General features: G+C 37.4%; 1 protein-coding gene across 18 annotated transcripts in view; it reads right to left on the minus strand.

The window, feature by feature from the left end:
* Positions 1-16,080, minus strand: part of WDSUB1 (WD repeat, sterile alpha motif and U-box domain containing 1) — a 55,689-nt gene that overhangs the window by 10,765 nt on the left and 28,844 nt on the right. For all 18 annotated transcript variants that reach the window (XM_070579960.1, XM_070579953.1, XM_070579955.1 and 15 more), the window contains one exon: positions 11,836-11,976. In XM_070579960.1, the coding sequence (XP_070436061.1) occupies positions 11,836-11,976 (141 nt within the window). The remainder of the gene's footprint in view (positions 1-11,835; positions 11,977-16,080) is intronic.

Genomic DNA, 16,080 nt, shown 5'->3' on the forward strand with positions numbered 1-16,080 from the left:
AGTTATAGAAAGACAAGAAGGGGGTCCTTGGAACTCTTCTGTCCTCCAAAAGGGACAAATTTGTACAGAACTTAATACATAAAAAAACTAGGGAAATCTAAAGATTTGTGGATTGCATCAATGTCAATATATTGGTTGTGATGATATAGTATCATTTTGCAAAATGCTGCTGGTGGGGGAACTGGGCAAGTGTACAAGATCTGTTATAGCTGCATATGAATCTACAATTACTTTAACAAAAATAATAAGTGGGTGGCACCACAAAGCTTAAAATGAAAGACACAGGCAATACTAAATGGAAGTAAGGCTCTGGAGCAAGTAGAATTCTCAGACACTGCTGGTGGGAGTCTAAACTGATACAACCAGTCTGGATAACCGTGTATATCTACTCCTAGGAATACACCCAATAGAAATGCACATGTATGTTCACCAAAAAACATGAATACAGGTTCATGGCAGCACTTTTTAAAACAGTAGAATGGACAAATAAATTCTAGTATATTTACACATGAGAACTAACAAATTACTGCTTTCTGCAACAAGGACGAATCACACAAACATGATGCCTAATGAAAGCTAGACCCGAAAGACACATTTTATGATTTAATTTAGATAAGGCTTAATAAAAATGTGCTTCTGATTAATCTGTAATGTTAAAGTCAGGATACTGATTACCCTTGGTGAAAGACTATTCATTATGTGAAAATTCAAGATGTACACTTATGTTTATTTTTAAATAAGTAGATCCAAATATACCACACAGCCATAAACAAAAAGCAAGAGAGCCAAGATTAAAACATATGAGACAAAAATTCAAGGGAAAATATGTTAAATTATGCCAACAAGAATATTTTATGGTGATGAACTAACTTATTAAAAGGTAGATTGGAATTCATAATTGAATTTGCAGTTAAAAACTCTCCTACAAGGAAAACTCCAGGCCTAGATGACTTCACTGGTAAGTTCTATCAAACATTTAAGGAAAAAATAATAGCAATACTATACAAACTCAGAAAATAGAGCAGAGGGAACACTTACTAATTCATTTTATGAGGCCAGAATTACCCTCGTACCGTGTCAAACATTACAAGAGAACTACAGCCAATATCCCTTATGAACACCATAAATACTGAAATAATAGCACATCAAATTCAGCAATATGTAAAGGGGGCAACTCAAATCCTAAAGGTTCCACAAAAAAAACTCAGCAAAGTTGCAGGATATAAAATCAACATACAAAAATCAGTTGTGGTCCTACATACTAACAATGAAGAATCCAAAAAGGAAATTAAGAAAATTCCATTTACAAACAGCATCAAAAAGAATTGAATAATTAGTAATAAAGTTAAGGAGGCAAAAGACATACACTGAAAACTATAAAACATTGCTGAAAGAAAGACACAAAAAGAAAGAAATCCCATGTTCACAGACTGGAACTTAAAACTGTCATATTATTGAAAGCATTACAAAGTCAACGCAATCCCTATCAAAATCCCAATAATTTTTTTTTTTTGCAGAAATAGAAAAATACATCATGAAATTCATATGAAATCATAAGGGATCTTGAATAGCCAAAACAGTCTTGAAAAAGAAAAAGTTGGAAGACACACACTTCCTGATTTCCAAAGTTACTACAAGGCAACAGTAATCAAAATGGTGTGGTACTGGCATAAAGACAGACATAGAGACCAATAGAATAAAGAGTTCAGAAATAAACCTCACAAATATGGTCAAATGTTTTCAACAAGGGTGCCAAGACCAGTCTCTCCAAGAGATGGCATTGGGAAAACTGGATATCCACACACAAAAGAATGAATCTAGACCATTAAAAATTCAAACGGATCAAAAACCTAAATGTAAGAAAACAATAAAAATCTTAAGAAGAAAACATAGGGGGAATGTTTCATGACACTGGACTTGGTAATGATTTCTTGAATATGACATCAAAAGCATAAGCCACAAAAGAAAAAGTACATAAAATGGACTTTATTAAAACTAAGAACTTTTGTGTATCAAAGGACCCTTTAACAGGGTGAAAAGGCAACTCATGGAATCGGAAAGATATTTGCAAACCATCTACCTAATAAGGGATTGATATCCAGAATATATAAAGAACTCCTATAACTCAACAACAAAAAAAGCAGAAATATGCAAAAAACCTCAAAAGAAGATATACTAAGTGGCCAGTACACATGATAAGATGCTCAACATCCTAATCATCAGGGAAATACAAATCAAAACCTCAAGATACCACCTCACCCCAACAGGATGAAAAAAAAAACCCAGAAAAAACAAGTATTGGCAAAGACGTAGAAAAGTTGGAACGCTTCATGTATTGCTGGTGGGAATTTAAAATGGTGCAGCCACTGTGGAAAATGGTATAGTAGTTCCTCAAAAAATTAAACACAGAATTACTATATGACCTAACAATTCCACCTCTGGGTATACACCCAAAAGAAGTGAAAACAGGGACTTGTACAGATATTTGTATACCCATGTCCACAGCAGCATTATTCACAATAGCCAAAAAGTGCAAACTACCCAAATGACTATGTTTGGATGACTGGATAAACTAAATGTAGTATATACACACAGCAGAATGTTCTTCAGCCTTAAAGAAATTCTGACACATGCAACAGTGTGAGTGAACCCTAAAGATATTATGCTAAGTAAAATAAGCCAATCACAAAAGGACAAACATTGTACGATTCCACTTATATGAGGTATCTAGAGTAGTCAAATTCAGACAGAAAGTAGACTGGTGGTTCCCAGGGGCTGGGGAGAGGGGGGAGTGGGAGATATTATTTAATGGGTATAGAGTTTGTTTTGTAAGATGAAAAGAGTTCTGGAGATGGATGGTGGTGATGGTTGCACAACACCGTGAATGTACTTAATACCACTGAACGGTACACTTAAAAATTGTTAAAATAGTAAAATTGATGTTATCTGTTTATTTTACCACAATAAAAAAATCAATGACTGTAACTATGGAAGGCAGAATAATGGAACATGTGAATACTTGGTGTTAACATGGCAAAGGGGAATTAAGGTTGCCAGTCAGCTGATTTTAAGATAGGAAAGTATCCTAGACTATCCAGAAGGGTACAATCTAATCACATGAGTTCTTAAAAGCAGAAGAGGAAGGTAGGAAAGTGGGTCAAAGAAATGCAATGTGATGCAAAGAGATACAACCCACACTGCTGGGTTTGAAGATGGAGGAGGAGGGTCCCCAGCCAAAGAATACGACAGCCTCTAGAAGCCAGTGTATGTTTCCTCTTGCTTCTATAACAAATTACCACAAACTCGGTGACTTTGAAAAACACAATTTATTATCTTACAGTTCTGCAGATGAGCAGCATGAAATCAGTTCCACTGGGCTAAGATCAAGGTGTTGGCAGTGGCGTTTGTTCTGAAGGCTCTAGGGAGAATCTGTTTCCTCGCCTTTATCAGCTTCTGGAGGCAGCCTGAATTCCTTGGCTCCTGTTCCCGCATCACTCCAACCTCTGCTCTGGGGTCACATCTTCTGTGACTGACTCTCCTGCCTCTCTCTCTCTTTCACTTATAAGGATCCTTGTGATTACACTGGGTCCACCCAGGTAATACAGGAGAATCTCCTCATCTCAAGATCCTTAACTTGATCGCATCTGCAAAGTGCTCTTTGCCACATAACACTACATTCACAGGCTCTGGGGATTAGGACATGGACATCTCTGGGGAGCTATCATTCTGCCTATCAGAGCTGGGAGGAGCCCTCAGCTTACAGCCAGAAAAAACCCAGGGGCCTCAGTCCTACAGTCACAAGGAATTGAATTCTACCAACAACCTAAATGGATTTCCACTAGAGCCACCAGAAAGGAACACAACCTGCCAACACCTTGATTTTAGCCTGTGAGACCGCACTGGACTTCTCACCCATAGAAGTGTTCTAAGCCACTAATTTTGTGGTGATTTGTTACGGCAGCAACAGAAAACTAACACGGTCATCTATCATATTACAGGCTAAAGGAGAAAAACATATTACTTTAATGGATAAGCATTTTATAAATTTTCAGCAACTCAGGATAGAAGGGAACTTCTTTAACTTGATAGAGGCAGCTAACATCACACTTAACATGAAAATTGGAATGTTTCCTTCCTAAGAGCCGGGTGAGGTAAGGTACGGTAAGGTAAGAATGTCTGCTCTCACCACTTCTCTTCAACATGGTACTGGAAATCCTGGCCACAGTGATAATGAAACCAGCTCAACAAAAGGTTGACATAAGGGAAGCCATATTGTAGAAAAGAAACCATACTATAACTTTAAATGACCTCTGCCTGACTAACCCAGCTAGGTATGTACCCTCCAGGAGATCCACCTGCTCTGCAGATTTTACAACCCCTACTTGTGCATATACCTCCCAGCTGCAGTAAGACAATAACTTCATTCTTTTGAGTTCCTTAGGAATGCAATGACCCCCAGACAGAAAGTCTATGCTGATAGCCATCATCAATGAAAAACTGAAAAGATCTGGTGTGGCAACTTCTGGGTCAACACTCCTGACCCCCTCCCCTATAACCCACTGGCCTATATAACTACTCAAGATTCTGTGTTCCCCTTAAGATGGTTCTTTTGGACATTCTTTGGCCATCTTCCCCCTTGCTAGCAAGCTGTAATAAAATGCCCTTTCTCTACCACCATCTTGCCTCTTGACGATTGGCTTCTGTCTCATGGCGAGCAGATCATGCCCTTTGCGTGTGGGGTTGCCAGGTGGATACAGATTGGAAAGAAAGAAATCTGTCGAGAGGAGAAAGGTTTTGGCCTCGGTGCATGCATGCTTGGTAGATCCCCGTGGCACCCACGACCCCACAGCGCACACACCCATACCCTTTTCTCCTCCCAGCAAACCTCACAGGCTTGGCTGAGTGGTGAGGACCAAGAGCACAGAGCTCTGAGGCGAGAGGATCGGGAAGCTGGTCCCTTTTCTCGTGGATCCAGCACTGACTGAGCCCTGCCACATGGTTCCTAGGAGACTGGAGGGACTCAGCCTGACCTTTGACCTCAAGGACTCACCTTGTGTGGGACAGAGCAGGTGGACAGTGACATCTGGATGCAGTAAGTGCTAGGACAGCAGGTGTGTACAGCATAGAACTAGAGGCCAGAGGCTTTTCTTTTTTTTAAGCCTTCAGCCACCCAAAGCCAGTACTTTCCTCAGTGTTATTGTAAGAATTAAATGAGATAACATGTATAAAGTATTTTGGCTTTGCTTGGCTCCTAGTGACTGAAAAAAGTTAGATACTATTATTAACAATAATAATACTGTTATCCTTCTTGTAATTATGGTGGGGAAGGGCTCTATAGAGAAGGCCTCACTAGAGAGAAGGCAGATCTGAAGGATGACTAAGAATTTATCAGATGGAGACAAGGGCGGAAGAGCATCACAGGTTTCTGTTCATCCTTGATGTATAGTTTTAAATATACCATCATAAATAATAGGTATTTAAACTGACTAAAAGTTAGCCAACGAATTCTTTCTATATTCTGGTTCAAGATTCAGATTTACAAATGTTGGAGAGGTTGTGGAGAGAATGGAACCCTCATACACTGCTGGTGGGAATGCAAACTGGTGCAGCCATCATGGAAAACAGTATGGAGATTCCTCAAAAAATTAATAATAGAACTACCATACGATCCAGCCATTCCACTACTGGGTATCTATCCAAAGAGCTTGAAGTCAGCCATTCCAAAAGTCCTATGCACCCCAATGTTCATTGCAGCATTATTTACAATAGCCAAGACATGGAAGCAACCTAAGTGCCCATCAACTGATGAATGGATAAAGAAGATGTGGTATATATATACAATGGAATACTACTCAGCTGCAAAACAGAACAAAATCATCCCATTTGCAACAACATGGATGGACCTTGAGGGAATTATATTAAGTGAAATAAGCCAGTTAGAGAAGGATAATCTCTGTATGACTCCACTCATATGAGGAATTTAAAAATGCGGACAAAGAGAACAGATTAGTGGATACCAGGGGAAAGGTGGGGTGGGGGGTGGGCACAAAGGGTGAAATGGTGCACCTGCAACACGAATGACAAACATTAATGTACAACTGAAATCACACAAGATTGTAATCTATCATTAACTCAATAAAAAAAAAAGATTCAGATGTAACTCAAGATTTCATTGATTTCATCATGTTTTTTTTAAAGAGGGTGCACAGCAGAATATATATTAAAACAGTGGTTGTCAAAGTGTGGTCAGCAAGATGATAAATTATTTTCATAAAAAAAGAAATACAACTGTCTATTTGCAGATGACATGATCATGTATGAAGAAAGTTAAAGGATCTGAAAAAAAAAAAGCTATTACTACTAATAAACTAAGCAAGGTCACAGAACACAAAATCAATTGCGAAATACCAAGCAATGAAGAATTAGAAACTGAAATTTTAAAAACTAGTATTTAGAGTCACAAAAATATGAAATATCTAAGGATAACATTAGCAAAATATATGCAAAACCTTCACACTGAAAGACAAAGCACTGCTGAGAGAACGTAGAAGACCTAAATAAATGGAGAGCTCTGTCATGTTTATGGACTGAAGCTGTCGATTCCAAACTGATCTACAGATTAAACACCATCCCAACCAAAATCCTGGCAAGCTTTTACACTGAAAAACTACAAAACACTGCTGAAAGAAATAAAAGAAGACACACATAAATGGAAAGGTATCCTGTGTTCATGGATTGGAAGCGTTAATATTTTTTAAATGTCCATACTACCCAAAATGATCTACAGATTCAGTGGAATCTCTATTAAAATCCCCATGGCATTTTTTTCCAGAAATAGAAAAATCCATATTAAAATTCATATAGAATCTCAAAGGACCTTAAAAAGCCAAAACAATTCTAAGAAAGAACAAAGACTGAGGCTTCACACTTGCTGATTTCAAAACATATTGCAAAGCTACAGTAACCAAAATAGTGTGGTACTGGCACAAAGACAAACATATACACCAATGGAATGGAAGAGAGAGCCCAGAAATAAACCCTCACAAATGTGGTCAAATGATCTTCAGCAAGGGTGCCAAGACTACACAATGGCACTGTTGGTGGGAATGTAAAATGGTGCAGCCACAATGGAAAACAGTATGGAAGTTCCTCAAAAAATTAAAAATAGAATTACCATGTAATCCAGCAATTCCACTTCTGGGTATAAATCCAAAAGAATTGAAAACAGGATCTCAAAGAGATATCTGTACACCCATGTTCATTGCAGCATTATTCACAGTAGCCAAGAGGTGGAAGCAACCCAAGTGTCCATCAACAGAAGAATGGATAAACAAAATGTGGTATATACATACAATGGAATATTATACAGCCTTAAAAAAGAAGGAAATCCTGCCATTTGCAACAACCTGGATGAACTTTGAGGACATTATGCTGAGTGAAATAAGCCAGTCACAAAAAGACAATTACTGTATGATTCCACTTGTATGAGGTATCTAAAACTGTCAGACTCATGGAAACAAAGTAGACTGTGGGTACCACGCACTGGAGAGAGGAGGAAATGGGGAGTTGTTCAACGGATGTAGAATTTCAGTTTTACAAGATGAACAAGTTCTAGAGAGCTGTTGCACAACAATGTGCATACAGTTAACACTACTGTACACTTAAAAATGGTTAAAATGTAAATTTTACTTTTTTTTTTTTTTTTTACCATATATACACAAAAAAACCCTGGCACACTTTTCTGTAGAAACTGAGAAAGTGATTCTAAAATCTATATGGAAACATGCTAAGGACCAAGAATAGCTAAAACAGTTTTGAAAAAGAACTAAGATGATTTACACTACCTGACTTCAGGACTTACTGTAAAGCTACAGTAATCAAGGCACTGAGGTAACTAGTACAAGGACAAACATAAAGATCAAGAGAACATCACAGAAAGTCTAGAAATGCACCAATGATATAGCGTATACAGACTCAGTTGATTTTCAACAAAAGTGCCAAGATAATTCAATGGGAAAAGATTTCTCAATAAATGCTGCTGGAACAATTGGATATCCATTTAGGAAAAGAAGAAATGTTCACTCTTATCTCACATGTGAAATAAATCATAGACCTAGGGGCCTGCCTAGTGGCACAGTGGTTAAGTGCGAATGTTCCACTTTGGCAGCCCGGGGTAATATCTGAAGGGACACTTTACAAAAGAAGATATATGAATGGATAATAAGCACATGAAAAGATGCTCAACGTCACTAGTCATCAGAAAAGGCACATTAAAAGTACAATGAGATACCACTTCACACTCACTAGGGTGGCAAAAATTAAAAGACTAACAATACCAAGTGTTGGGAAGAACTTGGAGAAACTGGAATTTTCAGTTGGGAACTTAAATGTACAACCACTCTGAGTAACAGTTTGGCAGTCCCTTTAAAGTTAAACATTCACTTACTATACAACACAGTAATTCTACTCCTGAATATTTAACCAAGAGAAATGAAACATGTCCAGACAAAGACATGTACATGAATGTTATAAAAGCGTCATTCATAATAGCCAAAAAGTGGAAAAGACCTAAAAGTTTGCTAACAGGTTAATAGATAAACAAGTTATGGTATGGAACCCTACTCAGCAATCTGAAGGAATGAATTACTGATACAAGATAAATGAACAAGATAAATGAATCCAAAGCATTCTGCTGAGCCAAAGAAGCCAGACACAAGAGTATATCCTGAATTATTCCATTTATATCAAATTCTAGAAAAGGCAAGTATAATCTACAGTGCCAAAAAGCAGATCAGTGGTTATGTAAGGCCAGGGGTGGAGGAGGACTGATTGTAAAGGGCATGAGAGAACTTTCTGGGCTGTGATAATATTATCTTGATTGTGATGGTGGATGCACAGGTATACACATTTTAAAAACCTGACCTAACATCCATGCCCGCCTTCCTCTATTTTATATGTGGGACGCCTGCCACAGCATGGATTGATAAGCTGTGCATAGGTCCATGCCCAAGATCCAAACCAGCAAAGCCTGGGCTGCAAATGTGGAGCGTGTGAACTTAACTGCTGCACCACTGGGCCAGTGCCTACAATAACTTTTAATAAATTAACTGCCATTTCTGCTTAACCTAATTCGAGTTCAGTTTCTTTCAACTGCAAACAAGCTTCCTAATACAACACACCAAAGCCAAAAATATACAGCCATTGCTACACTCATAGATAATTTCATAGCTGGAATAAAAACAGCTGACGTTTACTGAGTGCTTATTATGTGCAAGTGCTCTTTTAAGTACCTAACATGCATTAACTCATTTGATCCTTACAAGAATCCCATGAGGTAAATACTAGCATCCCATTTTGTACATGAAGAAAATAAGGCACAGAGAGGTTATATAGCCTCCCACAAGGTAACTCAGCTAATAAGTAATGAAACAGATTCAGACTCAGACAGACTGGTTCATCAGTGCATTTGCTCAACTACTAAGCCATGCTGCCTCCCATAAGTATCTTTTGTATTAAATAATGAAAACTAAAAATAAAAGAACTAAACTTGAATTAAATGCTTATAAGAAAATTATAAATGGCTAAAAACATTAAAAAGTGCTCAAACTCAATATTATACAAAGAAATGCAAACTGAGATTACTTTTCACATTTTAGATTGAGAAAGATTAAAAGATTGCTAATATCCAGTACAGGCAAGAATGTGGGAAATACGGACCCCCTATATTGCTGAAAGGGCAATTTGTCAGTATCTGTCAGTAATTTCACCTTTAAGTAATTTATCCTACAGAAACATTCACATTAAGATTGCAACAATTAATTTATACGACGCTTACTGCTGTAGTTTATAATGGCAAAAAACCAACAGGGAATGAAATAAATTATAGGATACAGACACAACTGAGTATTAGGCAGCCTCTAAAAATATAAAGTAGGGGGCTAGCCCTGTGGCATAGTGGTTAAGTTCGCATGCTTCGCTTTGGCAGCCAGAGTTTGCGGGTTCGGATCCCGGGCACAGACGTACACACCACTCATCAAGCCATGCTGTGGTGGTGTCCCACATACAAAATAGAGGAAGATTGGCACAAAAGTTAGCCCAGTGACAATCTTCCTCAAGCAAAAAGAGGAAGATTGGCAACAGATTTTAGCTCAGGGCCAATCTTCCTCACCAAAGAAAAAGAGAGAGAGAATAAAGTAGATAACATGATGCCTTCTTCTCTCCCTGGGAACTAAAGAAAAATTAAAGCAGCATTTACTGATGACTATGACTTAGAAAGCAAATGTCCATAGACAATTTCAGCAAAAAAAAGGCATGATACAGAACAGTATAAAGTCTATAAACACAGTTTTGTAAAAAATATCTTGATTCTATTGGTATTAAAAATGTGATATTTAAGAATACACAGAGAAAAATATCTAGAATTATAATTAGTTCTTGCCTTTGGGAGCAGAAAGATGAGATGACTCACTTTATACACCTTTGTTTTGATTGAAAAATTCTCCCACAGTGAAGATATATTATATTACAATTAAAAGAGGAAATTTATAAAAAATACAAACATATGTTATTGGTTCAATAATATCTCAAAGCAAATATAAAATGCCAAATGTGAGAGCTAAGCATTCTTTAAAAGAAAAGATGTTTACAGTTGTATGAATGAAAAATGCTCCTGCCTACAAAAGTTCACAGCAAGCAGAGACAATTACATTAAAATGATATTAACAAAAAAAGACTATATGATTGGTTCCACTAGTCATGTTGACATAGCATGCAAGGTCAGTATTTAAGCCCCTCATATAAGTTAATTATCAAAGAAGATGAATAAATATTTTACACCCAAGCATATTTAAATGGCAAATTGCCATGCAGAAAAATTTATTGCCTCCCTGGCAATGTAAGAAATAAAGTTTCAAACAACTATTAAACTCACAAAAATAGAGTTATAAAATTCAATGATCACAAAACAGGGACACTTAAATATACTGCTGATAGCACTCTAAACCTTTTTTCTAGGAAACGATCTAATAACAAGTCTAACAAAAACTATCAAAATTGTTCTTAATGTCCATAAACTATTCCCTGATTGGTTCATTCTGCTTTGGGGCACACATGCCATGAAATGCCCCTAAGTAATGTTTAACAACAGAAAGAAAGGAGTGCTAAGATATCAGTGCAATGCTATTTACAACATAAAGATTTGCAAACATACATACACCAAATCCCAGAAGAGTCAAACAAAATGTAGCATAGAGCCACAATGGAATAAAGATATTAAAACTGAAAATTATGTAGACTACGTCAATATTCAGAAATGTACATAATAAAATTTTACACCAAAATAAAAAAAGACAATGTAATATGGAGTCACTGATCACAACTATGTAAAGTATGTATGTGTTTATTGACAAAGATTAGAAATTAATATGGAATGATGCAACTTTATAATCTTTAACTTCTTACTTTCTGTAAGGTTGTTTCAATTTATGATAGCAACAAAATAAACATAAAAGATCTCAACAATCTATCTTAAAAAACAATACTTTAACTTTACATTCTAGTAACTAAATACTTCGCAAGTTTACGTAAAACTTGTAAAACGTATTCCTTTTGTCTCTAATCTTATCCAAACTTAATCCATCCAATTTTATGCATTAAGAAACACAGTGTTGAAATCTAATGAGTTTTTAAAAAGAACAAGAAACCAGAAACTACTTATGAGAAATAAGACATGTTTTGAAAACTTTCCACATTTAAATAAACTTCTGTGAACTGCCTACATTATTTACTCACTTAGCACACAATAAGCCCTGAAACTCAGAAGAGCATCACACATACCTGATGCGATGACAGGCTCCTTCATAAGTTCCCGAGTTATTGGACATATAAATTCATCAGGAACTCCTGAAGAAAGGGTTTTCACCTTTGTCCTCAGCTCTTCAATTTTCCTCAGAACCTTACTACGCAGCCCTAGAGATTCTGAAAAGAAATTATTCTGTTAGGGCTGGGGACCTTCTGGTAACCTTTATGTAAATCTTTAGCAAATAGAGAAAGATTTTATCTACTACAACCAAAAATCTTCAGACATACCGTTTTACCACATGGAACTGTTGTCTTTAGAAATTTTTAATGAATCTTTGTAGTATCGAATACTGTGCGGTTAAAGTAAATCAGCGACTAATAGAGAGGTTACTCTAAACAACCTTAGATTCCGACTTTTCCTCAAGAATCTCAGATTGCCAAACACCAACGTACTAACCAAAATCAGAAAAGGCTCATTACCACTGGTTAATTTATTCAGACAACAAACAATTTCCTAAAAATCATTTTTAAAGATGCTCAGTTCAATAATGTAAAAATTCCATCTTATATTTTTAAACTTTATGAAATCGGATACAGTATTTGCTGATTCTTGTATGAAACACAATCACAAAAAAAGCTCATCTATTTGTCCAAGACTGTACACGCGTTTCATTCATTTATATTGTTACTTTTAACTTTTAAAAATTATCTTAATTTTTAATTTCAGGAAGTTTAGTATAATTAATTTTAGGAAGTTTAGTGTTATTACCTGTTTACACTTTTAGAACTAGCTGACAGTTCTACTTTTGATGGAGGTTTTTGGGGGTGGGGTGAATAGAAGAAAAAAAAAATCACATTTCAGAATGCCTCATAGTTCCCATAAAAAGCCAAATCAGGGGCCGGCCCCGTGGCCAAATGGTTTAGTTCGTGCGCTCTGCTGCGGCGGCCCAGGGTTTCGCTGGTTCGGATCCTGGGCACGGACATGTCATGGCTCATCAGGCCATGCTGAGGCGGCGTCCCACGGGCCACAACTAGAAGGACCCACAACTAAAGTATACAGCTATGTACTGGGGGGATTGGGGGAGAAAAAGAAGAAGAAGAAGAAGAAGAAGAAGAAGAAGAAAAAGCCAAATCAGCTTTCTTTCTGCTGGGAGGTAATTCTCCATAGGGTTGGTAGGCATCTTAGGACACTTTTGTCTCGGCAAAAGGATGTTTGCAAACACCCCTGGAGCTAGAGATAGCATCTCCCTCCCAGAGGGCAGATTTGTTTCCTGACAAGTACAAAGACAATGCCTTCCTCTTGGGCTAGTTTGCTAGCTGTCCTCTTATAAGAAGGGGAGTTTCGTGAGCTTAGGGTTCCTCAGCTATGACCCAACCACAAATTGCCCCCACAAGACTTAAGGGGAATGGGGAACCAATTTGAACATAAAGCTCAAGCTGCCTGCTGCGTCATGAGGTTAAATCTATTCGGACTCGTTGACCACATCTGTGGAAGTATGGCAAGTCAAGCCGGCAGCTGCCTGCCCCTCAGGGACTGCTTCACTGCTTTCCTATCACCTCTTTCCTATGTAATTCACCAAAACCAAATTGAGGATTCTTAAAAGAATCTTTTAAAAGCACCACAACATGGTTCATAATTAGACAGTAGCCATCTCATTTAAAGGGACAATTACACAACATATAATGAAAAGGACATAGAAGCATTTAATATACTGAAAAATATACATATATTTCCCTGTCAAAAATATTACACATACGTGCTAATAATTAGAATGTTTATAATATTTATAGTAGAGAATACAGAAAACCTACTTCAAAATGCCCAGACTAGAAAAGGTTAAATTGAGTGTGATCCTTGTCCAATTTTGATGTCATTTAAAAATGGATTCAGATTGCTTTGCCCTCAGGGAAGCAGTTACCAAATCATATCCATAGAGCTTAGCCAGAAACAAACATCTCCTTATAACTGGGGATTGGGAGTGAGTGTTATTAAACTTAACTGCTCACAAAGAAAGGACCCTTACCAGCTGATGGCTAGTAAACCCTCAGTATGGGTAATAGGTAATTCTGGCTATATTTACTATAACCCTGAAGAGGTACGTGGTCCCTATAAAATGACAAGTTAAATAGGCCACTAGCTCCTGTACCCTCTTCCCCAGCCCCTACTCAACTCTGGAAATGCTATATAATTGAGAATTGATAGAGTCTAAACACAAATAACCATCAAAAATACAAAACGGGGGCCGGCCCCATGGCCAAGTGATTACAGTTCTGTGTGATCCCCTTCAGCGGCCTGGGTTCACAGGTTCAGATCCCGGGTGCAGACCTACTCCACTTGTCAGCCATGCTGTGGAGGCATCCCACATACAAAACAGAGGAAGACTGGCAGAGACGTTAGCTCAGGGGTAATCTTCCTCACCAAAAAAATTAAAAAACATACAAATCTCTGAAAACCCCTACGGAAACAGAGGTAACCAGGTTCCAGAGTGGGAGATGGGAGAGGACAGCTTACGGCACAGATCTACATACACGAATGGAAGAGAGACCTTTCTACTTTCTTCACTCTCTCCAGCTCTGTCCTGTAAGTACGGTTGCCAAAGCAGCAACGCCAGCATCAACTGGAGCAGAACAAGACAGCGCTATAGCCTAGACCTGACAAGCACAGCCCAACAGGCTGGATACTGAATCACCTCTCCACTGCCCTCAGAGAACAACAGAACCAAAAGTTTATTTCTTAAGGGGAAAAAAGTACTTTCTATTTTGAAAAATAAATTTTACAAAAACCACCAAACTTCTGACTAGAATGATTAAGAGAAAAACAGTAAAGATATAAAAACTATAGTAGGAAAGAAAAGGGACACACAACTATAGGTATGGTAGGAACTGTTAAAACAATTTTGAGAGGATGGTAGTAGGAGCATTTTAGTTTTTTAATTTCTCTGAATCCCCACATAAAAACAGAGCAACTAACTAGATAGCAAAATCAAATGCCACCAACATTTCCAACAAAACAAGGCAGCTAGGAATCCTTATGACCCCACAATATAAGTGGGTGAGGAGAAACCACGCCATCCATAAGACCCATGGCTGACATCTGTGGAAGGAAGCAACAGGACATCCGATGGGCCTGAAGAAAGGAGACCCCAAAATGCCCAACAAGTACTCACTGGAAAGTAGGGTGGGCCAGTTTAAGACCAGCAGCTGAACTGGAAGGGTTATGCGCACTCCAGTAGCAGGTCAGTGCACAAGCCCATAATAATTAGATTTGAAGGGACTGTTTCACTTTAATCATGTATAAAGAAAAAAACGGTAGGTGTTCTATTACTTAATGATATGATGCTGGGCAACAAGTGAAAAACTACATAAAGGTGCATTACTAGGAATTGAGACATGAAACTCAAAATCTGAGGATGTTAAAAGAGGCGATGTACAAAGTTTGAAAAAGTATTTTATACAGTAATTTGGTATTATAATTTTTAGATTATAAAATGACAAAAATATCTCATGTGCTTTCATGGTTTCTTGGAAAGACAAGAGCAAAAGGAAGAGGGAACCCTTTGAAAAAATCTCATTTCCAATTAGGAATATATGATTGATAATTATTTAATATAAGTGCAAGGACTGACATGATATACAATAGTTCCTAGGCATTTGTCATTCCAACTTTCTACTGTTATATCATCTACAGCAATTCCCAATTCTAAGATAGGGAGCAATTTGCAATACTCCTGACACCTAGATATAAACCGAGGCCAACATGCCGATGAAAGTCACATGCCTAGTTAGAGGACTTACTGCTTGCCTCGTATCACACCTCAGTGAGACTTTCTTGCTCCTCACCTTTCATCCTTTCTGCCTTCTGAATGAAATATTAAATACTATAGTAGAGTTCACAAATTCATGGATTCACAAATGTCTTAGGACCTATCTCTCTCAGTGCCAAGGATCTTTTGTACCTTGTACAAGAATCTCTGTCTGGACATTCCTCATGAAAATGTAGTACTGGATATAAGGAGTTATTTCCTACCTAAAACTATATCTGTTCTACCACTGGTTTTCATTAACATGATCCTAGAAAAGGTCTATTATCCTGGGTTAAAGCACTAGATTCCAACAGATATTCCAGTCTACATAAAGTGCCTTTGTTTGTTCACAAAAGGCTCATTGAGAAAAGTTTTGATAGACTGCGTAATTCCTTAAAAATAATTTTTTTAACTGTCAAACATAATAGACATAACACTTTGGTTTCTAACATTCCAATGTACTTTACTGCATAATATA

Source organism: Equus przewalskii, chromosome 17, assembly GCF_037783145.1.
Source record: "Equus przewalskii isolate Varuska chromosome 17, EquPr2, whole genome shotgun sequence".
Taxonomy (NCBI): Eukaryota; Metazoa; Chordata; class Mammalia; order Perissodactyla; family Equidae; genus Equus; species Equus przewalskii.